Raw genomic sequence first — 24,468 nt, forward strand, 5'->3', positions numbered from 1 at the left:
TAAAGAGTCACTTGTCCCACTTGAATTCATTCGCTAGCACTACCTATACCTACCTCACCTACTATAGTACCTATAGTACCTACCTACCTAGGTAGGTAGTATTTAGTTATTCTCCAGGATTTCTGGGTACATTACATGCCCAAAGACTCACGCACTGGCTTTCCCCCTCCGGTTCTCGGACATTTTTCCCCCTCGATCCAACCACAGCGCCACCAATTCACATCGAGTCAAAAGAAAAAAAAAGTTGTCTCATAGTTATATACTTTCTGTATAAACTTGCTACATACATATTATTCGGTACATATCGGCTTCAAATATACCTACCGACCGAAATATATTCATCATCACCTTGTTCTCTCTTCATCCTAAACACGATAATGCCAGAGATTGGCTTGGGCGAGTCCATTCCTCCCGACACGGCACATGTGAGTCAAGACCAAAACAATTGAGTGCGTATCTATGATAGCATGGAACTTTGTTACTAATTCAATGTCTTTAGGCCGTCAGTGTCTCTTTGCCAACATGGAAAGCAAATGTCGGATACGAAGAGGGCGAGGACTGGGTTGTGAACCGTATGACGACGGGCTACCCTCGGTGAGCTTAGCCATATCAACTGCCGTGCTATACGAAAGTATCCTCACTTACATGAAACTCCCATAGATTCTTTGTCCATAAAGGTATCCAGGCTTTCGCCAAAGACATTGTTGATCGCTATGGCAGTCCTGGTCAACAGGCCATGCTCTTCCCTACACCGCGAGTGGCAAGCCGCTGTCAAGACTTCATCCTCCAGCGAATCTCTCCTGAGCTGGCGAGTCAGGTCCGCATCATTGACTTTACTCTGGACAAGTCAAAGGAGCTCTCGCCTGTGCTCAAGAAGCTCACGTCCACCATCTCAGCTGTGGTTTACCCCTCTGAGGTATTTCCTATCGCCAAGCAGTACTGGCAGCACACTGGCGAGGGTACGTCCAGTAGACGTGCTGAGTTCTGCCACGGCCTGTTCAGAGATGACCTCCTCATCCCAGCTGCTCGGTCACGGACTCCTCCTGAAGCCTCGCAAGGCAGACCTTTCCGCGGCCCAAGGCGCTATACTCGCCCAGGCTCAATCGATGGTGTCTCTTCTCCGGCCCCTTCGACACCCAAGCAACCTTCGCCCGAGACTCCTGTTGAGTCTCTCGAGAGCTCACGTTTCCTTGAAGAGCGCTTCGGTAGAAACCTCGACTTGTCCATGGTTGAGCGTGCCAAGTCTGCTATCCGTAGACGTATCGCTGGAGCCATGGCTCATGACGTCGATCTGAACAATGGCCCTCTACCTGCCATGACATCCAACACTCGCGGCATGCCCAACCTTGAGGAGAACGACGTCTACCTTTACCCTGCCGGCATGAACGCCATTTTTAATGCCCACCGTGCGCTCCTTCATGCAAGAGAGCCAGCGCAGAGTATCAACTTTGGTTTCCCTTACGTGGACACACTCAAGATTCTGCAGAAGTTTGGCCCTGGATGTCTCTTCTACGGACACGCCTCTGCAGAAGACCTCGATGATCTCGAGGCTCGACTCAAGAACGGCGAGCGGTTCCTCGGCCTCTTCTGCGAGTTCCCTGGAAACCCTCTGCTGACATGTCCTGACCTCACTCGCATCCGCAAACTGGCAGATGAATACGACTTCGCAGTCGTTGTCGACGAGACAATTGGCACATTTGCCAACATCAACGTCCTCCCTGTTGCAGACGTAGTCGTCAGCAGTCTCACCAAGATCTTCTCGGGCGACTCTAATGTCATGGGTGGAGGGCTTGTTCTCAACCCTGATAGTAAGAATTACCGCACACTCAAGGCCACCATGAACGAAATATACGAAGACAACTACTGGCCCGAGGATGTCATCTTCATGGAGAGGAACAGTCGCGACTTTGAGTCTCGAGTAGTCCGCATCAACGCGAATTCGGATGCCATCTGCGAAGTGCTACGAACACACCCCCTTGTTAAGAGCATTTACTACCCCAAGTACAATGACTCCAAGTCTCACTACGAAAAGGTCCGTCTACCGGATGGCGGATACGGCGGTCTACTTTCCGTTGTATTTCAGCAAAAGGAGCATGCTCAGGCCTTCTTTGACGCATTGCCTCTTGCAAAGGGACCAAGTCTGGGAACAAATTTCACCTTGGCTTCACCGTATGTTCTCCTTGCCCACTACCAGGAACTGGATTGGGCTGAGCAGTTTGGTGTTGATCCCTATCTTGTTCGCGTGAGCGTCGGTTTAGAGGAGACCACTGAACTTCAAGACACTTTTACAAATGCCTTGAAGGCGGCTGAGGCTGTGTCGGTTACGAGCTGATGATAAAAAGCAAGTAAAAATGCTATTTTCCCTTGCACATAATCGTCTATCTTCGTTCTATAAAGTTCATGTCATTACGCTCCGTACCCAATGTAGTCATCCGTCGTAATAATCTAAAGAGTGATGTTAGTTGACTGTGCACCCTTTACTGATAGACAGATGACATAGAACTCACAGGTATCGTGGTTCTTTCTAATGCAAAAGTCTATGCCAATCCAATTCGCTCAAGTATGTCGTGATGATGATGATAAAAATAGTCGTGTCCATGTCTGAGCCCATTGAGCTCACATTATGCAGCATTCCTGGTGGACATAACCAGGCCCGTAGTCCTCGATACCACGCTCAATCTCGTTCGCGCGCGCTTTCTCTTTGACCTCCTTTGCAAAATATTTCTTCATGTACTTTTGTAGTTCGTAGTCAAGATTCATCGCAGAAGCCTTGAGGACCACATCCGCTCTGCACAATGGGCAATGCTTCTCCTTTCGTCGCTGAATCTTGATGACACAACGGATACAGAATACGTGCTGGCAGTCGAGACGGACGGGCAAGTAAGCTACTGAGAAACAGACTGGGCAAAGATAGTCGTTGAGCTGGGGAACTTTGGATACGAGCTCTTGCGACATTTGTGCGCAGACATCTCGTGCAATGGTGCCTGCTAAGAGCTTGTCTGAGTGAACAACGGTAGGGAATTTTCTAGCAACTCCCAGCGCTGTTCGTTTGTCAAATTCTTTGGCGATGTCAGTATCTCGGGCTTAACAAGCACTTGGCATATTCCACTTACTCTTGAGAATTTTGGCAACGGCAGTTTTGTTAAGCTCCTGGAACTGCATGTTCTTTAGGAGGGACGCATTCAAGTTGATGAAGCGGTTGAAAGCTGCCGTGCTCTCGGGAAGCTTGAAATCTTTGACGAGATTCTGCTGAGCGACCTGATCCTGGAACCATTGCAGCTGCCTCAGAGCGACTTGACTTGAGCGTTCTCCATGGTCTTGTTCGTGGGTAGCGAAGAAGATCTCAGCATCCAGGTACAGCTCGAAAATCTGTCGCCATCGTGCAAGATCTGTCTTTGAGAATCGTTTCGGCTTTACGACCTGTTCAACTTCTTTCCCAAGCGCTACAATTTCCGAGGTCATGGTTTTCTCTTCCTCCATTTGTAGAGCATCAAGGTTGTTGACATCGCTCTGAAGCATCTCGAAGAACTCAGCATCGAAAGTCAGGGGAACCTCAATGATTTCGTACGTTCCTTCGGTCCCACCAGTAGCAGGTGAGGTCGCCGCGGCTTCGGTCGAGCCATCGTTTGTAGGCTCAGCGATGTGTTCTGTTTGCTTGGAGTCGCTTGCTGGCTTCTCGGTAATTTTAACAGTCGTTTCGTCGGCGACAGCAATGGCAAGCTTGTCGTTGGCTTCGTCAACGAGCGCATCAACGGTTTCGGTGGAGGGTTCAGAGGTGGTCTCGACGACGGCTTCGGCTTTTGCGTCGTCCTTCACAGAGTCTGATTCTGGCGATTTAGTGGCAGACTCGACTTGCGCTGGTTGGTTCTGGGGGAGGTTGATTGCGATCTTGTTGAGAAAGTCGCGCGTATTGGGCGCAAGCGAGGCATCGACGGGGACACCATCCTGAAGATGGACCTGTACGATGAGTTTTGGGCGGAGGTGAGAGTCGGCACCACCTGTGAAGAGTCAGTCAGTCAGTTTTGGACGGAGGAGAAAACCGTTGAAAACCGTTGAAAACGTTGGGGTCAAGTCATACCGTTGAGTTTATACTTCAAGGCCACAGGAGACGCCTCGTCGGGGTTGAGGAGCTCGCGCAACGTCTCAGGATCAAGTCCAAGCTCATGCAGCTCCCGCGCAACTTTCTTGAGACATTTCTTGAGCTGGCTATAGGGAATAGCATGATCTACCCAGTGAGCAGGGAAGTCTGTGAGGCTTGGTCAGACACTAATTAGGTACAGTATGTAGGATGCACAGAAGTGACAGTATATTGAATTTGAAACAACTCGAATATGGACAAGAGCATGTGGACTAGACGAACCTTGAGCTCGTAGAGTTTCTTTGAAATCGTGACCGAATTTCATGATTGCCAAATTGGTGGAGCGGCAAATATATCCAGTGTCAGGTCAGGAGTTTTCGCATAAGAGAGGCACGCGACCACTTGCAGTATAAGGCAGCTGGTGGCAAAAAGGACGAGAAAAGACGAAGGAATAAAAGCAGAACAAGCGACGCTTAAGGCTGAAAGGCTCGGATCGCGGGAGGAAAAGCAGGGGAAGGATCAAGAATCAAGTCAGGGAAATGCGCCGCATCAAAGAAAAGGAGGAGAAGAAGAAAAGGTGAGTGAGTGCCATTAAGGTAGTTAACTTAGGAACTAGGTAACCAGATAATTAATGAATGAATGGCCTCGTGCGTGGAAAAGATCGATACTATTGTATCAAAAGAGTAATGGGAGGGAGGGAGTGAGGAAGAGACCTAACTCAATGCAGACTCGCCCACGTAAATATTGGTACCGATTTCGGGTCACTCGTGGTGTTTTTCTTTTTCTTCTGCCCTCTGAAAGGGTAACTAACTATCTTCCATTTGCTTTAGAAGAGGGAAGAAACGGGTAAGGATGAGCCTGGAGTGGGCTCTCGGCAATCTCTTGCCGGCAGCGGTAGAGGCCTTTGTGAACTGAATGATACCTTTCATGAATCAGGCCAACTGCATCTGCATCATTCGACCATTTTCGCTGACCGAGACTCGAGACTCGAGACTCTCAAGCCAGTCTAGCACAGGCAGGCCTAGACCAGCAGACATTTTCGCATTCCCCCGATCGAGTTTTGCATTATCGGCATTGGTGATTGGTTCATCATGGTACAATCAATCAGTGGTGCCATGGATGGGGAAATGGTCAGATGACTGCTAAAAATAAAATAAATAAATGACAGCCTGTATCTGTATGGCAATGCAAATCTGGTCGCAAAGTCATGATGCCAACAGCCAAAGATGCAATAGATTGCCATGTCCATACATGCAACAACTGGACTGTCGATGTCAAAGGCCATCAAATTTCAGACGAACCGCGTCTGTGCTCTGTTAGCTCACCGATCACCCGTACAACTAGTCCATTCTCTTCAGCCTCGTGTGCGATCCAGGCTTTATCATTGGTAGGCCCACGGTTTCTAGATTATTTCCTTGAGGAACCACCAACAGTGAAATCTGAGATGCATGGTATAAAGGCGTTGATCCGGAAAGCTCAGATGAGCTTTGTACCAGTAATTTACACCGGCATTAACCTGTTTCATTCACCGTACGAAGGGATATGTATCTCATAATGGCGTAAGAGCGAAATGAAGGAGAATGGAGAACTTACTAATTGTTAGTCATGAATATGGAACCCAAGAGTACCTAGTATTATGCCTGATTGACAAGTAACGAGTATTCAGGGCTCAGCACCTTAGTAGAGTAGCTCGTGTGGGAAAAGGGGGCATGTGATAGCAGGAGATAATGCCATCAAAGAGCGGCCATACTATATCCGTAAAGGATGAAACCGTTTTCCATAAACTCCTACAGTATGACTCGTTGTGAATCATCCAGCGTACAGAGTGAGATGCATGGTGAGTAACAAATGAGCTTACACGCTTCTCATGGATCTTTTCTAGAAAACGGAAATAGCGGGGGGATATATCCTGCAGGGAGAAAGCAAATTTATTTATTTTATTTGGCCTGCTTAAATTGTCTATCGTTGATTTTGCCCCGCGATGCCCCTCCTTCACACAAAGCTCCAAGTCCAGACCTCAAATATATCATATATAAATCACTGCCTTTCCTATTATCTATTTTCTGGAAACAGCAGATTCGACCAAAACTCTCACTGGCCCCGTGTTGCTCATCCAAATAGTAAACATGGGAGCCCAACAATCCTCAGAAACCTCCAATGCTGGTGGCCCAGCTCCCGTCGCAAAAACATGTTACTACGAGCTGCTCAGTGTTGAGCGTTCTGCAACAGACGATGAGTAAATCTCTCTGGATATGCCCCTCTATCTTGTCTTCCTATTGACCTTTTCTTGACTAGGATCAAGCGAGCCTACCGCAGAAAAGCACTCGAGCTTCATCCTGATCGCAACATCAATGATGTCGAGACCGCCACACGCCGCTTTGCTGAAGTTCAAACCGCTTACGAGATCCTGTCTGATCCTCAAGAGAGAGCTTGGTACGATTCACACCGCGATGCCATCCTCAGTGGAAGAGACGGCGACGATGACGGCCAACCTACTACTTTCCGCAATGTGCGACTCACATCGGCTGAGGAGATCATGGGCTTGATCCGCAAGTTCAATGCTGCGGTGCCCTTCGATGACGAACCCACGGGTTTTTACGGAATTTGCAGGGAAACTTTCGAACACTTGGCCATGGAAGAGGAGGCTGCTGCCGATAACGACGACCTCGATGTCCGGGACTACCCAACTTTTGGATCCTCTGGCGATGACTACGAGGATGTTGTGAAACCATTTTACACTGCATGGACTGGCTTCGCAACCGTCAAGTCATTCGCATGGAAGGATAAATATCGACTTTCTGACGCCCCCGACCGCCGTGTCCGCCGTTTGATGGAGAAGGAGAACAAGAAGATGCGGGAGGACGCCATTCGCGAGTTCAATGATGCTGTCAACTTCCTTGTCGGCTTCGTGCGCAAACGAGACCCCAGATACCTACCCAATTCGCAGACCCAAGACGAGCGCCAGGCTTCCCTGCGAAATGCTGCTGCGGCCCAGGCCGCTCGATCGCGAGCTGCGAACCAGGAACGCATGGCATCATTCGAGATTCCCGAATGGGCCCAGGCTCGATCCGACGACAATGGAGCAGAGGGGGATTTTTCAGAATCTGAAGAGGAATCAGAGGTTGAGATACTGGAGTGCGTTGTATGCAACAAGTCGTTCAAAAGCGAGAAGCAGCTTGAGGCGCACGAGAAGAGCAAGAAGCACATCAAGGCTGTTCAACAACTGCGTCGGCAGATGAAGCGCGAAGGTGCTGAGCTGGAGCTTGATGAGGTATCATCGCCACGTGAGGCAAATGCGAACAAGCAAAAAGATCCTGCAGCACAGGAAGACAGTGTTAAAGAGGGGCCGCTTCAATCGACTCAAGGTGAGGCTGTATCGCCGCCTCCAGCGGATTCGTCCCTCGCCGCGACACCTGCTGAGTCTGCAGACGCATCAGACGACACCGACTACGCACCCAGGGATGTTGTTGGGGAGAGAATAGCTTCGGCCAGCCAACTCAAGATTACCAGCGATGTTACTAATGAAGACGATGAAATATCAGCATCAGTGCAGGGTCTGTCGGTTGATGAGCCTGCGCAGGGCAAGAAGGTTGGCAAGGCCAAGGCCAAACGCGCCAAGAAAGCTGCGGCTGCACAGTCGCAGAAAGAAGAAGAAGTATGTTGACATATCAACGATCATCTTTCTGTTAAGCTGACGACAGTTGATAGCCACGGTGCGGAGTTTGTGGGGAGACTTTTGCTTCTAGAACCAGGCTGTTCGTCCATATTCGAGAGGAAGGACATGCAGAACTAAAATCAGTGACTGGTGGAGGCAAGAAGAAGAAGAGATGATTAAGGATCTAATGCATACAATATGCATATTGCATTCAACCATATCACCATTCGGCAGGTGACATGAAACGACAGGCAGCGCGTGAAGAACGCGTTGTATCTCGCAGCCTTAAACGACAAAAATCGTGATAAAGAGGGTCATTCGAATCGATTTCAATGTCTATCCCGACGTAACGCCTGGTCCTCCTGCCAATCATTATGGGTTGCAGGAAATTACAGCCAAAATAAGTATCAAAACAACGCCGGGCCCAATAACCAATCTAGGCCTCCTGAATGGTATCCGTATCATCATCACTTAGCGTCTCAACTTCGTCAATTGCGCCTTCACGGCCCTCGCTTGAGCCTCCGTGGACTGCGTTTTGCTGCGCCACATGGATAATCGACTTGCCTTGGACATGCTTGACCCCACGCTTCCAGTCCTGCCAGTCCTCCTCACTCCGAATCAGAAAACCTATTAGCATACTGGGATCCATCTCGCGAACGTGGATGCGGCGCAGTCGAGCGGTATGACACGATTCTATTTCTTCGCTGGTGTAATCCATGGGGTTCTCATGGTATGGGAGTGCAGGCCTTGTGTGGTGAGGATCAAGGTAGAATAGGAAGGAGCCTTGCGAGCCGATGAAGTAATGGGATGAGGATGGACGGCCTCTGCGCATGGTCAGTACTATAAATATGTCAAGAGTACCATGTAGTACTCACCCTGCGATACCCACGGATTGCGGCATCTGAAGTGCTGCAATCAAAGCTTCCCAATAGACGGGAGTTATCTTATCTAGTCCCAGCCGAGTCCCTACCAATACAAGCGTGGGGTGGAAGGCTTCGCCGGTTGGCTTCGCAATTTTCATAAAGTCATCCTCGTAGACATCAGGCCCATCGCCAGTGGAATATACCCTGATTGAGGGCTCATGTGAGTTCGCCAATGCTCTTCAATTTGTGTGTTAGAACTGATATCGCGTGTGTAACAATGGTGAGGACTTGGACGTACTGGATGCAGCGGGCTGTTGCTGATGGGCCAAACCATTCACCCGGATACTTGCCACAGGCGCTGGCACCATGTCGGACGAAACTGTGTATTGAGTATGGAGCTCTTGGGTCGTCGGCAAAATCTTTGAGGATACGACATTCTTCTTCTAGTGATTGTCCCTGACGCCAGTCTGTACGGTGTCAGGCATGTGATATAGTCTAGTGTGGTGGGCGCTTTGACTTACCTCTCCCAAGGCGAACGAGTGCGATGGTGTTTGCAAGTAAACTTTGACCAGACCGAATCATGCATCCCCACCCGCTGTCTGATGAGAATGGACTCTGATCCCCTAGTTGGCTCTTGAGTCTCATCGACAGTGACAGTGAAAATGTGGCTTGGGGGTTCGTGGAACGAGGAATGGGTTCGAACTCTGATCTGTAAGTCATCCATATCCTTGATTCAAAATCGGTTATGAAGCCAGATGGCCATCCACCGTCATTCGACTGGTCGTCATATGCCAGTGATGATGAGAAACTGCTCGATATTGATTCCGGTGGGGTTTCTGGGGCATTTGTCGGTATGTTGGGCGATCGAGCCGTATCCTGATCTTCGGTGTCCGACTTGGGTGCTGGGGGCGGCGTCTGGGGATTTTGTTCATCAGACTTTGTGTTTTTCTTATCGCTTAGCTTATAGGAGCGTCCAAGACACCAGACTGGATGATCGTGGGCAACATCGTTGGTAGGTTCTGGATCCCAGAACATCTGTACGATCCGTCGATAACGTCCGAGGTCGACATTGGCCATGGCGTTCTCCATGTTGATAGACATGGATCTTAGGCTTTCATTTGTTTGCTCGTCCGTTATAGAACCTGGGGAGCTCGGGAACGAAATACAATATAAATGTAAGATGTGTGCCTCAACAAGGAGGCAACATGAAGCTTCAGGTGGGATAGAAGGCAGCAGACAGGAAACGGACAGATGGGGTCCTGGCTATGGGTGAGCTTTGGCCTTAGCCTGGCAGTGGAGAGTCAGCTGGGGCCGGCGGGCGGCGGGGGAGAAACAACCCAGAGCTTGTGACTCGCACCCGGAGGCCAGCCCGTGAGAAGCGCCTGAGGTGGACTTCAGTTCCAGTGGAGCTGGTACTGGCTCTAGGTACTCGGTACCATGGAACGCACGCGATATAGGATCTGGTGCACGGGCCATCCGTGACACGTCTCGACGTCAGACTCGATATCTGTTGAATTGCTCGAGTTCACATAGCCTGTGGTTAATAGAAATGCTGTATTTTTCCGTGCTTCTGTATTTATATACTCTATTTACACGTATATTTACGCGTTTTTCTCTACCCTCCTCTCTTCCCATCAAAGTGGGGTTGCGCATGTGTTTTACTGTAAAGTCTACTTATGATCAAACGTTGTCATGATGGTTTCAATGAAATATTGGGTAAAACACGACTATGTTAGTTTCCTACACACAGGCACCTCAATATGCACGAGACACGATGTCTAGACACTTGTACTATATACCAAAATATGCTGATATAAACAAAAATTTATTTTAGAACTGCTTTTGGTCGAAAATCGCAGATGTCCAGTTCTCGATATTGCTTCACGTTCCCACCCTATACCAAAAAATGGATGACTGTTGAATTTATCGGTACGTACTGCGGCTGCCTCCCTCGAGCCTGCCTGTGAGCTTTCCCGCAAACGCTCAAGCGGATCCACCAATCGACACCGCCTCCCGCCTGCAGCCTGCATCACGGCTTCTTCCAATGACGCTTATCTCGGCCATCCGGCCCCACTTTAATCACCGAGCCAATCGATAGACCAGCGGCAACGCAAAGTCCACCGCGGGGTGACTCGTTTTCTTTGCCATCGACAAAGATCTGTAACACCTTTCTCACCCAAAACACAACATTGTTTTTATGGTGCACAACCACTATAAATATCAACTGGACTGCCATACCGAACTACTCTCACCATGAAGGCTACCTCTCCTTGATATTGCCATGGCAAAAAACAAGCGGGGAGCCCCCGCTTTCCGTGGCGCAAAGAACGCCAGGGGAGGTCGAGGAGGTAGGGGAGCTTTTCGTGGATGTAGGAGCTATTCACCAACGCCGCTCCGAGTCAATTTTGCAAGAGAAGAAACTGGTACGGATCACTGTGATGCAAAGTGCGCAAATGTCGAAGTGCTTGGCCGCTGACCTGATCCATTATAGCTGGATTCACGCTTGCCGACGAAGCTCGCCAGACATCCCAGCATGACCATTCTACATGGGGGAACTCCAGTCTACGACTGCGGCCAGTTGCTTTCGTAAGCGCTGGACCTACGGAACCTTTGAAGCTCTTGGATGCGATTGTTGACCGGGCCGACAAGAAAGATGACCAGGCTGACGAACAGAGCTTCGAAGAATCGACCGACGAGGTTGAGTTCATTGGCCCTGACGACCTCGAGGAGGCAATCCAAGCTGAGACTGCACCCGAAGAAAGCGTGCCACAGGATGTACCATTCTTCTTTGATCTCACAGGAGACCAGGTCCAAAAGAAGAAGGATCTTCCCCCGGTGGAGATACCGGATAGACCATCCTCGAGGAGCAGTACCTCGAGCGAGGAAGTGCTCCTCTTCAAGGGCCGAGGTGCGCAGAGAAACGTACAATATGTGCCTGATATCGACATGGTGCAGATGCAGACTGAAATTCGTGTCGTCGAGCAGGCTATCATCACTGAGCCGGCCCATTCACAACAACCACCAGCACCAACACCAGAACTGCAAACGGAACCAATCCGCAATAAGAACTTAACCAAAACGGAGAAAAAACAGAAGAAGCGTGAGAAACGTAATGCTAAAACTAAATTTGACGAGGAGGAGGATGCCATTCTTGCCGACTATATCGCCAACCTCAAGGAAAACACTGAAGTTGATGATTACTTCAAGGAACTGCTCGAAGGTGGAAGACACTCAGACGATAGTGGCGTATCCGAGTCAGCCAATGCTGCAGGAGATGACACGGATGATGATACGGACGACGCTGAAGCGACCAACGGAGATGAGGTCCCTAGCGAGATCGATGACGAGACACTCACAAGACTGATTGCCGGCCAGCAGCTTGGGCAAGATCTGGGCATGGAGGATGTACACTTCGGAAATTCTTCGAGCGACTCCGACTCAGACGACGACGACACTGGCAAGAGGACGAAAAAGCACCAGGAATTTGACGATGATTTTGATTTGATGGATTGGGATCGTCCCAGCCTGCGTCGGCGCAAAGGCAAAGGCGCTCGAGCTCAGATCAGCTTCAACATGTCTGATTCTGAACTGGAAGCATCCCTCCAAGCCAGCTGGAAGAGCGATCGCCTTAAGAAATCCGAACGAAAGAAACAGCGAGAGGAAATGCGCGCTCTTGGCATGCTAGGCAAAAAAGACCCTGACGATCTGCGGGTCAAATATTCCGATGGAATGAACATGGACCAAGTCGCAGACGAGCTACAAACATTCCTGATGGGTTCTGACGAACAGTGAGTTGTCATCAGGTTATTTATGAATTTCAACTGACTAATTACAGACTTAATTTCCCCCCTATGGATAACAATGCGCGCAAGATGATCCACGAGCTGGCGAGTAAATTCAAACTCAAGTCCAAGTCAATTGGAAAAGGCGACCAACGAAGACCGACACTTCATCGGACAAAGCGCACACCTCCCTACGTCCCAGCAACATTCGATCAAGCTCTCAAGCGCGTTAATCGCAAGTATCTTCCTCGGTCGGACAAGAAGGGCAAGAAAGGGAATCGCTTGCCGTCTGCTCGTGGTGGCACTTCCGTCGCGGCTGCTACATATCAAGATGGTGAGGTGGTTGGTGCTTCAGCGCCAGAATTGGGCATCGAGAACCGTGGAAGAGCGATGCTGGAGAAGATGGGCTGGAGTATGGGGACTGCGCTCGGGGCTTCTAACAACAAGGGCATAATGCAACCTGTTACTCATACAATGAAGCGCTCGAAAGCTGGACTGGGATAGAAGTTGGTCATGTTTAAAACGACACTTTCATGGAGTTTGAGGAACGCAATAAACTGTAGAGATTAGAAACTAAAGGCATCAAACAGGACACACATGTAACAGTAAAAGGATGGGACACAAAGCTTATGTGCACGAATTCATTTGATCGAGACCCTATTCTCGATGTTTATTGTACAACCGCGAACCCCGTTGCCCGTGTGTGAAGACATTGCCCCCAGGAAATAAAACAAAACCATCCGTAACGCATTATGAGGCCCCTAAAACAGGGCTGGATCCCCGTGAAACCTCGGACTCATGACACCCTGATGCCACGCGTGAAAAACCAAATGCCCAAAAATCAAGCCATCAAAGCACTTATTTTGTCGAGGAAGAGTACTTTGTAACCGCCTTGGTACCCTCAGAGACGGCGTGCTTGGCAAGCTCACCGGGGAGGATGAGACGGACAGAGGTCTGGATCTCTCGGGAAGAGATGGTGGACTTCTTGTTGTAGGCGGCAAGCTTAGAGGCCTCAGAAGCGACGCGCTCGAAGATGTCTGGACCAAGAGTCAGATCAAGTTGGAGTAGATAAGTAGATGATGCGACATACCGTTGACAAAAGAGTTCAGGATGGACATGGCACGGTTGGAGATACCAGTGTCGGGGTGGACCTGCTTGAGGACTGGAGATGCAAGTCAGTAAACGCGTTACCAAAACAAGACGCGATAAGGCGCGATTGAGGTTGGAATTGGAACACACCCTTGTAGATGTAAGAAGAGTAGGTCTCCTTGCGGGTCTTGGAGCGCTTCTTCTTGTCGCCAGAGGCGGCAGTCTTCTTGCCGGCATCCTTCTTCTCCTGAGGAGCCTTGGAGGCAGTAGCGGGAGCCTTGGAGGCGGGCTTCTTGTCAGCAGCCTTGGGAGCCATTTCGAAAGATGGAAAAGAGGTTTGAAAAAAAGTGTGTGGGTTGGTCGTGTCGGTTGAGTAAGAACTCGTGCGTTGAGTAAGTTGTTGTGAGGCGAGAAGATGCTGTTGTAGATTGGAAGTTGATGGCGAGAAGAGAAGATCGGGGAGTGGGTTGGGTTTTTGTAGCTGGCGCGTTGTCGGTGTTAGCGGGTTACTGATTGCCTGGGGGGCGTGCGCACGCGTGCTTGCTTCAATTGCGCGGGCCTGCTTAGCGGCTGGTGGAGGTGATCTTGGAGGGACCTGCCAGGCCAGCCCCTCTTTTCTGTTGCTGCTGGGTGAAATAAAATTGGGTGACGGTTCTTTTTTTTGATTGGTTCTTTGCACTCACAATCACGCTCTAACCTTTACAAGGCCGCCCCCCACCAGCATCCTTTCCATCATCGTTTTTGATGGGAGCATCCGTTTCCATTTCCATTCTCATTTTCGCGTCGTGGTCTCTTTGCTTCCCTTTTCCTCTTTCATCATCTCCCAGCTCCCGCGTCTCAGCCCGGGTCATTCTTCTCTTGCTCTTTGATTTCTTTCCTTTTACATATCACTTCTACTCATAGTATAGGTACTTTCATCCAAAACATGTTACTTTTATCCATCATATCCACCGTGTAGAGCCGTTCAAGATGTCGTGATGACTCCAAATATGCCCGATTCTAAACGTGACAGCCTTGAGGCCCGTAATGAGCGTAAGACTTTGTAAATTGAGCTGTATACCGATCCGGGTCCCTGAATACGCCCAGATCTGTTCGAGCACCCTTGCCTACGCGCCCGTCTTTCTCATCAACGCGTCCGTTCCGTTATGAAGGAGGAAGGCTCCGGACTGTGGCCCGTCACGTCCGCAACGCAACGGCAACGAGTCGCCATTCGGGGTCGGTCGTCGTCACTCCTGAGGATGCCGTGCCGGCCTCTCCCCACATCTGCATCCGTTTGAGTCCCGAGACGGACATCTATAGGGCTGCTGGCTCCGTCGTGACCGGTTCCTGACGGATCTCGAAGAGATCTGACATCGAAAAGCCGGGGGTTTTTGATTTGTGGACCGTCCACACATGCAATATACGTCACAGTACCTGAATCTGGGGTTCATGTAGTCAAATTGAGGCTTAAATCTATATCTCTAAGTACTAAAAAAAGAAAGAAAATTCAAGTTGTATACACCTTTCAAAGGTGTATATGGGCCAAATCAAAGTAGAAAAAAGACACAAAATATGCCTTGGTATGACGAAGATGGATCAAACTTCACAGAATCAAAAGAATTTCAGACCAAAATAGGCCAAAGAAAAAAAAAGAAAAAAAAAAAAGAAAAAAAAAGTCAAAGATCAGACCCAGTTAGAACAACTTCAAACAAAACAGACCAGGTGGAGGAGGAAGAAAGTCCCAAAAATCACGCAAACGAGAGCGCGACCGAGCAATAGAGCAACCGGACCAGACCAGTTCAAACAAGATGAGCTGGAGCTGGCCCAAGTTGACAAACGTGGGAGGCCAAAGGTATCGGAAAACCGCATTGGCTTTGACTGATTGTGACGTGAACGAGTGTCCAACATGTCCTCCAATCATCAAATCGCGCCGCGCACAGCAAAAAATGTAGAGAGGAGGAAAAACCTTGTGGTGCGGGCAAGGTGAGAGGAGAAAGCAGAATAACGCGCAAGTGATCTTGGTTGGAGGGCATAACATACCTAGAAAATCGGTTTTATTATTTCGCCGGGGGCCATTTTAGTGGGCCATCGACCACTGGCCAGTAACAAGTGCTACAGGCGCGCCAGGGGTGTTCGATTTTATTTTTTAATGCGTCGAGGAGCTTGGTTTCCCAATTTCGCCAAATGCGGCTAGCCCCAAATCGCGTTGCCAGCTGCAAGTGAGTGATCTGGGATCAGAGCTCCCGACGCGCGAAAAGTACTTAACCTCTACGTCCCCCGCCAACGTTATCTCTTCCACTTCTCATCAACCAATTGTCATCACAACCACTCTCTTCGACTCTTTCATCCATCTCAATAAAGTCTTTCAGACTCCTCAATCACCTCTTTTTTAACCAACCACCCCAAACCACCCAACCTTCAAAATGACTGGCGGCGGAAAGTCTGGCGGCAAGGCCTCTGGTTCCAAGAACGCGCAATCGTAAGTCTTGCCTCTTCGCTCACTTTGACGCGCCTTTTCGATCGCGTCTTTTTCACCTTACTTGATCGATCTCAAGCTAACACCACTCTTCAGGCGATCTTCCAAGGCTGGTCTCGCGTTCCCTGTTGGTCGTGTCCACCGTCTTCTCCGAAAGGGCAACTACGCTCAGCGTGTTGGTGCCGGTGCTCCCGTTTACCTCGCTGCTGTTCTCGAGTACCTCGCTGCCGAAATCCTCGAGTTGGCTGGTAACGCTGCCCGTGACAACAAGAAGACTCGTATCATCCCCCGTCATCTCCAGCTCGCCATCCGAAACGATGAGGAGTTGAACAAGCTTCTGGGTCACGTCACCATTGCCCAGGGTGGTGTCCTTCCCAACATCCACCAGAGTACGTTATCCATTTCCCCCCATCACTTTTCACCACTAACATCGCCCCAGACCTTCTGCCCAAGAAGACGGGTAAGACTGGCAAGAACGCTAGCCAGGAGCTGTAAATGGTTCATTTGGTTCTTGTTTTTCCATGCGATGGCTGGTTGTTTGGGTTGTCATGACAAAGGGGTCACGGTTCAAGGGTTCATACGGTTGTTTTTCATCAGTTTATTCGCGCGTTAGGGTTGTACAATAATCCCCCACGGCTATGGTCATGAAATAAGAATACTTCAAAGATCTACATCCTCGCCTCTTAACCCTGCTGTGAACGTATTCACCACTTAAAAACTATCATCCTCTAACTTAGCTTGGACTATGCCTTTCGCTGTCCCGAACTGATAAATACTCGCTGTTTGCAACTGCTATTTCTCAGTGATTTGTGCTCAGCTATCGCTTCCAAATATAAGACATTTGCTTGCAGTGATTAGCCTTCTAACATGCATCATCGATAAGATGCCTGCCGCTCGTAGAGTGTCGGTAAGTGCTGATTCTTGTGGCCAGATGTCGACCTCGTTCGCACTGATACGATACTTGAATGACCAAATTCATTTGATTCATGCTACAGCCCTCTCCGCGAGCCCATCTGTATCCTCTTCTATGTACATATATCCTCTCGTACAGCCCAAATAATCCAGTCGAGTTTTTAGTGTCGGTTAACAGGGTGTGGGGGAGCTATTCACATATCAGTTTCCGGATTATTGATGGCTGGGTGCCACCGGATAGATACTCACGGTCGAGAACAGGCGACGGGAGGTTTCGCTCAAACTTGGAGCCTGTGACAGTATCATTAGCATTCTGCACCTGACGACTCTTGCCATATGCTGGAGAGATATACCTCCGGGGGCTGTAGGGGGAGTATAAGGGTCGGGGTGCTTCCAGCTCTCTAGTAGCTTCTCGGTCTCGGTCAATAGGGCCTGTGCATCGGAATCAGCGTCTAGATCATCTTCCAGCCGCCAATTGGTGACAAACCCTTTGATGTCGGGGATCGGTGACATTGCGGTTGGCCTCGAATAGTGAGCGAATATACATAGCCTGGCCACGCCACAGGTGTCGATGGACGGCCCAATCTAGCGCCAGCTTCAATGAGCGGCGGTAGAGGGATCTGAATACGATGACAGTCAGCGCACGGAGCTCGATGAATCGGCAATCGTTGGGCCGGCGGTTCGGGAGGAGGTAAATGTTACTGACAAGGCAGCTCGTCGCGTCGACATGGTTTGTGAGGTAGTGAGAGTACGCGTGACCGGGCCCAGTCGAGAAAGGCTCCTCGCTATCGGGCAATTGGTCGGTTTTCGCAGGGATATCTGCCGTCTGGCGTTCGCTCGAGGGTTTCGTTGTTATGCTGGCCGTCTCGGTCGAGGTTGGGATACTGCGAAGAATGTCGACAATGACGGCAAAGATTTGGTGCCTTGTTGCCTCGTTCCGATAAATAGCCGATCAGCTTGGCCTACCCTGTACTTTGAGACAAACACGAATCAATGCGTTACTGGTTCGACAGAAGCTTCTTGAACCAGTCAGGCAACCTTATCGGGACTTCTATATGTTGATTATTACGGTATACTCTGTTGCGAGCTAGATCAAATCAAACTGGCGGCTAGACCTCGATATTTCGATACACGTTCCTGATTTTAACGTGCATATGGCAAGAAAGTACTAGCAACTAACGAGAGAATGAGAACTAGCTGTCAAACTCGGCTACTATGTCTATGGCTTTTAAAAAAACTGTGCCAAAAGAACAAAATAAGTGAGAATTTAGTATTCCCCCAGTAAGTCCAAAAATCATCACTACTGGGTTCAGTATAAGCTATTCAAATGTTGGCAGAGACAGCCCAGTACAACAGGTAATTGAGGTGCATGGACCAACATCTGAATTAGTTTTATGCGACAGCCTATTGGTTGCTCTTAAGCTGCCAAAACGAGGTAGCTTTGAGCTGAAACTGGGGAAATAGCCGCGCCACATATCTCATGTTGAGCCACACTCGCAGTCCCTTGTTAAAGGCGTGACTTATACACCCCGGCAATCGCTGAATGTACGCATCGTAGCAAGGCTACTGGCACTGGCACTGAGTACTTGAAACCGAGATGGTTACTCTTCTTAATTGCTGTGGTTATCCTGTAAAAGATTAACAGAGCTTGGTATCGTGTCTATTCGGCATTACATCAAGGCATAGACGTGACCAAGTTCATGGCATCTCGGATCCAGCAGCCATAAACCACAGTGGGAGCAAGACAACTAATCAGCGAATCTGCCCATATGAGAGAACATGGGATTATATGAGTAGTCGACTGGAGCTTTACAGCTAGTGCTGAACGAGATGTATGCCGAGTTGGCTGATACAGAGTAGATGTTGGAAGGCAAGAATTTGTCCATGTCCATATGACGACTTTCAACTTTCAACTTAAATGATATATTATTGAACGGGATGGTAATACTTAGCGCGTAGCGGAGTGCCACTGAGAGAGCAATGCCACCAAAACTTTGATTCATGACTGGGATCCAATCAAACAGCATGCTGATAACTGCCCGACCATTATACTGAAGCATTTACGTAGTGAATCTAAGAGTCAGAGAAGATGCAGTGACATGGAGCTATATATATTTCGCTATGGCCTAAGTAAGGGCGACAGTGAAGCCTGCGAAGCAAGGCGCGCGTTTCGGAATGTGAGAACAAAACAAGAGCTTCACCTATATTCTAACAAGGGGCACCAATCATACCGATAGATCGTCCACCTGAACCTGCGAGCTGCTTGAATGTCGTTGTGTCTTGAGTCCAGCTAACGACCAAGGGTGAGCACCACAGGGTAAGCTTCTCCAGTTGAGATCATTACAACCATGGGTCCTGGAGGCTCTATATGAAGACGTGAATGGACAACCTGAGTCTATAGAACCATTGTTGTGGACAGTGACACGATTCGTGAGAGTTACTGAAAAGAATGGCTCTCAGAGGACAGTGTCTCAGTACACTCACGTCACCCATGTAGCTGGCACGGAAGGGTTCGGCGTCGCCTGGGAGTGTTGGCACTTGGCGATTTCTACATCAATAGTGACCCATTGTGCATTGAGTACTCAATTGCTGCATATTATTTGTTGGTGTTGGATTTATTTATGCTTGGGTTGCGCTTGAACTAAAGCTCGTTTCAGGACGCCCGCCTTACAGGTAAAGTTCTTTCTTCCCGACCGTTTAGATTGTCACGGGGAGCGTGGGCGAAAGACCAGCAACACCCGTGGATATGATGAGAAATGTGAGATAAAAACTGATTTAGATATGCAGTGATTCGATTGAGACATTCGCCAGACGATAAAATCCTGGAGAAGGCTGTTGCTGGCCACTTGGAAGTAAAAGTCACTACCAAGAACGATCGGTTTTACACTCACGACCTCTAAACCAAAGTCAACAAAACAAAATCCAATGACGTTTCTACGTACCAAAGTTTGACAGTAAATTATGACCGAAAGTCTGTTGGACTATCTCCAATCTGGCCAACACCCCGTGATGGATCTTACCACGAGAGGTAAAACGAAGAAAGAACTTGACAAAGACTGGGCGATTGTGTGACGACTGAAAGAACTGGATATGAACTGATGTGCCATTCCCAAGTCGGATTGCGACGTTAAAAGGCGAGTGTCAGGGACCTCAAGAGGAGAGCTTGTTTTTCTCCTGCATTCCCCAGAGGAGGCACACTGGAGTCTCTGAGGATAGCAGAATTACAACCGAGAGTCACTGAGTTCATCTGCATCATTCCTAGCCTATTAGTACTCAGAGAAGTATGACCAGGCGCATGGTTATCGCATAAGCTCCAGACTTTGGTCTTGGTAGGGGCGAGGGGAGTGTTTACCAGAACAACCTATCGTCCCACAATGAACTGAATGAAACCCAAAACTTCCCACTGGCCTAGCCCAAACAATAACTAATGTTATAGAGGTAGAACAGAGAGTAGAAAAGTGCCAATGGGGAACGAAAGTGGCCTTGGGGGCGTTGTTGCAGCAAGCAAAACCGGGACAGACTAGGCGAAAAGACACGAGTTCTCATTCATGTAGCTAGCCATACACAAATCCGAACCCCGTTGTACTTTGGAACACGAATGTCAATGGGAATTGAACGAGATGGGAGCGCACCCAAAGACTAAGCGGCGACATTCAAGATACTGCATGTGGAGCGTCTGCAACTGGGTTGCTGAGCATCATCAGTTCATGCTCAAACCTAGCTGAGAGAGTCCGCAAGGCCAGGCCAAGGGAGACAAAGATGAGAAAGAAGTTGGGATTATTTTTAACAAGCTCTAAAAGAATTAGAACTCGCCAAGTGTGGGTAAAACCCCCAACCCGCATGGACAAGCGTCAAGCACAATCACTGTACTTCTGACAGTCGTGATGCCTGAGCAACAGTTCGGTGACAAAGCTTTATGAACAAATGACAAGCCGGATCATCTATGGTGACCTAAGGCTCCTTGCTAGAGAGGCGTTGCTAGGCGTAACCACTGAAGGAGGACTAGATTCAGTCGAGTCACTGATTGGCAAAGGACATGAAAGCTATAAGGGATATCGGAAAGAAGGAGGCACTGAAGTAGAGAAGATTTCTCCTTATCCTCTACTGTCTATGAATTTCAGCACCGCGAGGAAAAAGGTGATGTCCCATTGACACCACTGAGCTGGACCAATAGTCATAACAAATCTGACGTCTCACTGCTTTGCAAAAATTAAGACACCAAGACGGCCTCAATCACCATCAGTGACAAGGGGGCCATATGGTTATGTAGGTTCTAGTCTAGGTGCTATTTTCTGCCATGTATGCGAACCCTGGAACATTTCGATTTGTATCAAGTTGCTGCAGGAAAATACGGCTTGTTAATAGTCCATGGCATGCACACTGTGAAATTGGGCGATAATGTGTTATGTAAGCAGGAGGACACTAGCAAAAGAATGAGAAGGAGAAAATACGATAAGCTCTGGCTCAGATATCATATCCCCTTAGATCTTTTAGATGTGCATTCTATTCTCAAGTGGATGATCTCTTATCGCAGAGTGTGATGATGCTTGATTGAATGCAGAATGATTCCTGCTTAAGTCGATATGTTTGATCAAATTATGTAAATACGATGCCGATACCCGAGGCCAGTAAGGGAGCGACTGGTGGTTGTGCAGGGAGTGAATATCTAGGCATAACAAATTTCATCAGGAGCTTAGCAAGGATATTCATACCTAGAGACGAACAGGCAGATACAGTGGCTAGTCTCGTGTAATTGAATGGCATGCAGCTTTATGCGCTAAGAGTTATGCTTACCAGCCTCGCCTTGCTATATTATCCACTCCCATGCTACTGCAGTCATGAATGTACTTTCTGAGAAAGGTACAAAGGAGGGAACTTATACCCGTATAGTGGAAACATGTTCCTATACTAGAGTGATTATTATTAAAAAGAATAGATATATTTTCTATCTTTCTCTTTTTTTTTTTAAAAAGAAAAGAAAGTCTATATTTATATCTTTTAAGTTATTAATAACTATTTAAAGTCTTACTTAAATATAAATAATTATTTCTTTATTAAATTACTATTAATACTACTATTTATTACTTTAATATTAATTATTATTTTATAAAGTAAATATATTTAGTTAAGTAAATTCTATTTAATTAACTATAGCTTTATTTACTTATTAAAAGGCTTTTTTAACTTTTAAATAAAACTTTTTCTTCCTTAGTTTAACTACTGTTTTATTATTAATTTTACTTTATTTATAGTTTAGATATAAGAGCAGTTAGTTATATATTTAGGTATATATATTTAATTAATAGAAGTTAATTTAACTTTCGCTAACTAACTTATATAAATAGAGTTAACCTTATTCCTTTAATTCTAACTTTTATAAAACCTTTAAACCCTACTATTACCCTGCCTTTATCCTTATATTAATAATAAGATCCTTTCTATAATAATAACCCTTTTAGCTATATTATAAAGCCACTTTTTATATATATTTAAGTTACTTATAAAAGCAGTAAAAAAGGCTATCTAATCTAATTAAAAGAAATAACCTTCCTTTAAAACCCTCTCTAGGTTTAAAAGGCTTATAAGCTTATTATAGACCTAACCTAGGTTAATTATATTAAAATCGGCTAAATAATCTATATAACTAATTAACTTAATTAACTTATAGTTAAAGATAGCTATTTTAATAAAGTTAAATTAGTATTTTAATAAAAAGTTCTTCTTAATAATAGCTACTATTATATAGATATTTTCTAGATTTTCTTTATTAACTACTTATAAAGCAGGCCTAATAGCTATATTAAAGTTATAGCTAGTTATATAGTAAGCCTAATTATATAGCTATAGGCTATTTTATAATATTATATTAGTAGCTTTAATAAGTATTAGTAACTATAACTAATAGGGAAAGTTAAGTCAGGAAATATATTTTATAATAAGTATACTAGGCCTAGTATTCTTTTAACTAGGGTAAAGGAAAAAGGTTAGCATAGCTGCTAAGGGACCTACAGGCAGTACTTATACTGCTTAATTAAGGTAGCAATTACATTACCTAAGGCAGATAAACCTTAACTGATTTTAAGCTTTATAATTCTAGCTTACTATAAGGGCCTTACTATTTAAGCTATTATATAAAAAGTTAAAAGCTTAATAGCCCTAAATAAGGCTAATAGTAATTAAAAAAATAAAATAAAAAAAAAAGGTATAATAACCTTTAAGTATCTATAGATAAACTATTTATAGAAGTTATAGAATTTAAAGAATATTTAAATCTTTTTATAAGTAGGAAATTTAAGCTATTTAAGGATTATATAAATTCTTATTAAATCTATTTTAACTCTTTTTTTAATTAAAATAAAGCTAAAAAACTTAACTTTATTTTAGTAAAAAAAGCACTTAAAAGGTTTTATATATAATTTAGCCTCTTTTATTTATTCTAAGATCTATTTAAAGTACTTTATATATATTTTTTTAATTTTAAAAAATATTAAAATAATATTTAGATAAATAATATAGATTATATTTTTAAAACTTTAAAAGGCTTAATAAATATAATATTAAAATATAATAAGTATATTAGCTAGTTTAAATAATATAATTATATATTTAAAATAACTATAGTAAGTTTAAAAAGTAATCTTTTATTTATTACCCTTTTAAATATAAATCTTATAATATATATCTTTAATATCCTAAGTATTTATTAGCTATATATTTTCTTAATTTATATTCCTTATACTGCTTTATATTACCATATAACCTAATCTAATCTATTACTAACCTACTAACCTAGCTTTAGCTTACTAATATTTATAGTTTTTCTTCTAATACTAAAACCTTTATTTTATAATTTACCTTTTTACCTCTTCTTTCCCTTTTATTTCCTTTCTTTTACTTTATAATAGCTTTTAATTCTTATAATATAATATTTATACTATTAATTTAACTACTTTAACTATATATTTTAACTTTATAAACTATACTTAATATTAGCTATTACTACTACCTAATCTAATAGTAATAATAAAGGCTTATTACTTTATTAATAGGTCTTAAGCCTACTTTAAGTAATTAGCTAGGTCTTTTAAGGTTCTTAACTTACTTATAATAGTTAGTATAATAGATATATTTTATATATTTAAAAGCCTTATAATATAACTAAAGATTATAAAATTAACTTATTATATTAATATTAATTTATTAATATATAATAAGTCTTTACTTATAATATTTAAATACTAAAAGAAAGTATATAAATTAAAGATATTATTAATATTAAGATTATTAATATTAATTAAATTACTATTTATATAAGTATTAACTGCTATAATAAGATAATTATAGCTATTAATACTAATTATATAGTATAATATTTTTAGATAGTTTTTATAGTTTCTAGCTTATTTAGAATTAGGCTTTTAAAGTTAAAGCCTTAGTATTACTTACTTTAACTAGGTAATAATAAAAAAGGCCTTTAACTTACTAAAGCTAGGGAAAATATCTTTTTATACTTATAGATTAAAGTTACTTATTTAGTTAGATTATAAAGTTAAAGGTAATAGTGTTATATAACTTTAAAACTTACTTTTAAAGTTATTATATTTTTTAATATTATATATAATACCTTATATATA

General features: G+C 45.5%; 9 protein-coding genes across 15 annotated transcripts; 4 read left to right on the top strand and 5 right to left on the bottom strand.

The window, feature by feature from the left end:
- The first annotated feature begins 47 nt into the window (after nucleotides 1-47).
- FVEG_05093 (cystathionine gamma-synthase) lies at nucleotides 48-2,551 on the top strand. The gene is made up of 3 exons (XM_018893119.1): nucleotides 48-425; nucleotides 500-594; nucleotides 661-2,551. The coding sequence occupies exons 1-3, from the start codon at nucleotides 378-380 to the stop codon at nucleotides 2,330-2,332; spliced, it is 1,815 nt and encodes a 604-aa protein (XP_018749939.1). The 5' UTR covers nucleotides 48-377; the 3' UTR covers nucleotides 2,333-2,551.
- Nucleotides 244-5,022, bottom strand: FVEG_05094 (hypothetical protein). 4 transcript variants are annotated; one of them, XM_018893123.1, is made up of 6 exons: nucleotides 4,361-5,022; nucleotides 4,079-4,246; nucleotides 3,114-3,998; nucleotides 2,508-3,059; nucleotides 646-2,445; nucleotides 244-585 (listed from the first exon to the last, which is right to left on the bottom strand). In XM_018893123.1, exons 1-4 carry the CDS (start codon nucleotides 4,401-4,403, stop codon nucleotides 2,617-2,619), a joined length of 1,539 nt encoding a protein of 512 aa, XP_018749943.1. In that variant the 5' UTR covers nucleotides 4,404-5,022; the 3' UTR covers nucleotides 244-585; nucleotides 646-2,445; nucleotides 2,508-2,616. The 4 variants fall into 4 exon arrangements, with proteins under 4 accessions (XP_018749943.1, XP_018749942.1, XP_018749941.1 ...); XM_018893122.1 differs by having other exon boundaries at nucleotides 244-2,445; XM_018893121.1 differs by having other exon boundaries at nucleotides 646-3,059.
- A 943-nt stretch (nucleotides 5,023-5,965) lies between these two features.
- Nucleotides 5,966-9,029, top strand: FVEG_05095 (DnaJ like subfamily A member 5). 2 transcript variants are annotated; one of them, XM_018893124.1, is made up of 3 exons: nucleotides 5,966-6,314; nucleotides 6,374-7,733; nucleotides 7,787-9,029. In XM_018893124.1, exons 1-3 carry the CDS (start codon nucleotides 6,205-6,207, stop codon nucleotides 7,907-7,909), a joined length of 1,593 nt encoding a protein of 530 aa, XP_018749944.1. In that variant the 5' UTR covers nucleotides 5,966-6,204; the 3' UTR covers nucleotides 7,910-9,029. The 2 variants fall into 2 exon arrangements, with proteins under 2 accessions (XP_018749944.1, XP_018749945.1); XM_018893125.1 differs by having other exon boundaries at nucleotides 6,374-9,029.
- Nucleotides 5,974-9,888, bottom strand: FVEG_05096 (cysteine protease ATG4). The gene is made up of 4 exons (XM_018893126.1): nucleotides 9,118-9,888; nucleotides 8,895-9,063; nucleotides 8,609-8,833; nucleotides 5,974-8,557 (listed from the first exon to the last, which is right to left on the bottom strand). Exons 1-4 carry the CDS (start codon nucleotides 9,695-9,697, stop codon nucleotides 8,170-8,172), a joined length of 1,362 nt encoding a protein of 453 aa, XP_018749946.1. The 5' UTR covers nucleotides 9,698-9,888; the 3' UTR covers nucleotides 5,974-8,169.
- Nucleotides 9,889-10,737: 849 nt separating this feature from the next.
- Nucleotides 10,738-13,111, top strand: FVEG_05097 (hypothetical protein). Its single transcript, XM_018893127.1, has 3 exons — nucleotides 10,738-11,019; nucleotides 11,088-12,384; nucleotides 12,432-13,111. The coding sequence occupies exons 1-3, from the start codon at nucleotides 10,878-10,880 to the stop codon at nucleotides 12,880-12,882; spliced, it is 1,890 nt and encodes a 629-aa protein (XP_018749947.1). The 5' UTR covers nucleotides 10,738-10,877; the 3' UTR covers nucleotides 12,883-13,111.
- FVEG_05098 (histone H2B) lies at nucleotides 12,339-14,070 on the bottom strand. The gene is made up of 3 exons (XM_018893128.1): nucleotides 13,618-14,070; nucleotides 13,469-13,540; nucleotides 12,339-13,415 (listed from the first exon to the last, which is right to left on the bottom strand). The coding sequence occupies exons 1-3, from the start codon at nucleotides 13,781-13,783 to the stop codon at nucleotides 13,237-13,239; spliced, it is 417 nt and encodes a 138-aa protein (XP_018749948.1). The 5' UTR covers nucleotides 13,784-14,070; the 3' UTR covers nucleotides 12,339-13,236.
- An 807-nt stretch (nucleotides 14,071-14,877) lies between these two features.
- FVEG_05099 (hypothetical protein) lies at nucleotides 14,878-15,459 on the bottom strand. Its single transcript, XM_018893129.1, has one exon. It carries the CDS (start codon nucleotides 15,365-15,367, stop codon nucleotides 15,140-15,142), a length of 228 nt encoding a protein of 75 aa, XP_018749949.1. The 5' UTR covers nucleotides 15,368-15,459; the 3' UTR covers nucleotides 14,878-15,139.
- Nucleotides 15,460-15,580: 121 nt separating this feature from the next.
- Nucleotides 15,581-16,628, top strand: FVEG_05100 (histone H2A). The gene is made up of 3 exons (XM_018893130.1): nucleotides 15,581-15,925; nucleotides 16,019-16,311; nucleotides 16,362-16,628. The coding sequence occupies exons 1-3, from the start codon at nucleotides 15,870-15,872 to the stop codon at nucleotides 16,415-16,417; spliced, it is 405 nt and encodes a 134-aa protein (XP_018749950.1). The 5' UTR covers nucleotides 15,581-15,869; the 3' UTR covers nucleotides 16,418-16,628.
- On the bottom strand, nucleotides 16,405-17,736 carry FVEG_05101 (NADH dehydrogenase (ubiquinone) 1 beta subcomplex 9). 3 transcript variants are annotated; one of them, XM_018893131.1, is made up of 5 exons: nucleotides 17,541-17,736; nucleotides 17,322-17,454; nucleotides 17,188-17,266; nucleotides 17,084-17,125; nucleotides 16,405-17,024 (listed from the first exon to the last, which is right to left on the bottom strand). In XM_018893131.1, exons 1-5 carry the CDS (start codon nucleotides 17,561-17,563, stop codon nucleotides 16,996-16,998), a joined length of 306 nt encoding a protein of 101 aa, XP_018749951.1. In that variant the 5' UTR covers nucleotides 17,564-17,736; the 3' UTR covers nucleotides 16,405-16,995. The 3 variants fall into 3 exon arrangements, with proteins under 3 accessions (XP_018749951.1, XP_018749952.1, XP_018749953.1); XM_018893132.1 differs by having other exon boundaries at nucleotides 17,188-17,454; XM_018893133.1 differs by having other exon boundaries at nucleotides 17,322-17,736.
- Between the last annotated feature and the right edge of the window lie 6,732 nt (nucleotides 17,737-24,468).

This window comes from Fusarium verticillioides, chromosome 4 (genome assembly GCF_000149555.1).
Source record: "Fusarium verticillioides 7600 chromosome 4, whole genome shotgun sequence".
Lineage (NCBI taxonomy): Eukaryota > Fungi > Ascomycota > Sordariomycetes > Hypocreales > Nectriaceae > Fusarium > Fusarium verticillioides.

Excerpts from the sequence above, each read along its gene's own strand:
- FVEG_05093 (XM_018893119.1), top strand. The coding sequence starts at position 378 with ATGCCAGAGATTGGCTTGGGCGAGTCCATTCCTCCCGACACGGCACAT. Across the intron at positions 426-499 it reads TTCCTCCCGACACGGCACAT|GCCGTCAGTGTCTCTTTGCC; the intron begins GTGAGTCAAGAC and ends CAATGTCTTTAG. Across the intron at positions 595-660 it reads ATGACGACGGGCTACCCTCG|ATTCTTTGTCCATAAAGGTA; the intron begins GTGAGCTTAGCC and ends AAACTCCCATAG.
- FVEG_05094 (XM_018893123.1), bottom strand. The coding sequence starts at position 4,403 with ATGAAATTCGGTCACGATTTCAAAGAAACTCTACGAGCTCAAG. Across the intron at positions 3,999-4,078 it reads CTTGAAGTATAAACTCAACG|GTGGTGCCGACTCTCACCTC; the intron begins GTATGACTTGAC and ends GACTCTTCACAG. Across the intron at positions 3,060-3,113 it reads CGTTGCCAAAATTCTCAAGA|AATTTGACAAACGAACAGCG; the intron begins GTAAGTGGAATA and ends ACATCGCCAAAG.
- FVEG_05095 (XM_018893124.1), top strand. The coding sequence starts at position 6,205 with ATGGGAGCCCAACAATCCTCAGAAACCTCCAATGCTGGTGGCCCAGCT. Across the intron at positions 6,315-6,373 it reads CGTTCTGCAACAGACGATGA|GATCAAGCGAGCCTACCGCA; the intron begins GTAAATCTCTCT and ends TTTCTTGACTAG. Across the intron at positions 7,734-7,786 it reads AGTCGCAGAAAGAAGAAGAA|CCACGGTGCGGAGTTTGTGG; the intron begins GTATGTTGACAT and ends GACAGTTGATAG.
- FVEG_05096 (XM_018893126.1), bottom strand. The coding sequence starts at position 9,697 with ATGTCTATCAACATGGAGAACGCCATGGCCAATGTCGACCTCGGACGT. Across the intron at positions 9,064-9,117 it reads ACTCGTTCGCCTTGGGAGAG|ACTGGCGTCAGGGACAATCA; the intron begins GTAAGTCAAAGC and ends GACACCGTACAG. Across the intron at positions 8,834-8,894 it reads GCAACAGCCCGCTGCATCCA|AGCATTGGCGAACTCACATG; the intron begins GTACGTCCAAGT and ends CACAAATTGAAG.
- FVEG_05097 (XM_018893127.1), top strand. The coding sequence starts at position 10,878 with ATGGCAAAAAACAAGCGGGGAGCCCCCGCTTTCCGTGGCGCAAAGAAC. Across the intron at positions 11,020-11,087 it reads TTTTGCAAGAGAAGAAACTG|CTGGATTCACGCTTGCCGAC; the intron begins GTACGGATCACT and ends GATCCATTATAG. Across the intron at positions 12,385-12,431 it reads CTGATGGGTTCTGACGAACA|ACTTAATTTCCCCCCTATGG; the intron begins GTGAGTTGTCAT and ends GACTAATTACAG.
- FVEG_05098 (XM_018893128.1), bottom strand. The coding sequence starts at position 13,783 with ATGGCTCCCAAGGCTGCTGACAAGAAGCCCGCCTCCAAGGCTCCCGCT. Across the intron at positions 13,541-13,617 it reads CTCTTCTTACATCTACAAGG|TCCTCAAGCAGGTCCACCCC; the intron begins GTGTGTTCCAAT and ends TTGCATCTCCAG. Across the intron at positions 13,416-13,468 it reads CCTGAACTCTTTTGTCAACG|ACATCTTCGAGCGCGTCGCT; the intron begins GTATGTCGCATC and ends CTCTTGGTCCAG.
- FVEG_05099 (XM_018893129.1), bottom strand. The coding sequence starts at position 15,367 with ATGATTGGAGGACATGTTGGACACTCGTTCACGTCACAATCAGTCAAA.
- FVEG_05100 (XM_018893130.1), top strand. The coding sequence starts at position 15,870 with ATGACTGGCGGCGGAAAGTCTGGCGGCAAGGCCTCTGGTTCCAAGAAC. Across the intron at positions 15,926-16,018 it reads GGTTCCAAGAACGCGCAATC|GCGATCTTCCAAGGCTGGTC; the intron begins GTAAGTCTTGCC and ends ACCACTCTTCAG. Across the intron at positions 16,312-16,361 it reads CCTTCCCAACATCCACCAGA|ACCTTCTGCCCAAGAAGACG; the intron begins GTACGTTATCCA and ends ACATCGCCCCAG.
- FVEG_05101 (XM_018893131.1), bottom strand. The coding sequence starts at position 17,563 with ATGTCGACGCGACGAGCTGCCTT. Across the intron at positions 17,455-17,540 it reads TCGACGCGACGAGCTGCCTT|ATCCCTCTACCGCCGCTCAT; the intron begins GTCAGTAACATT and ends CATCGTATTCAG. Across the intron at positions 17,267-17,321 it reads CCGATCCCCGACATCAAAGG|GCCCTATTGACCGAGACCGA; the intron begins GTTTGTCACCAA and ends TCCGATGCACAG.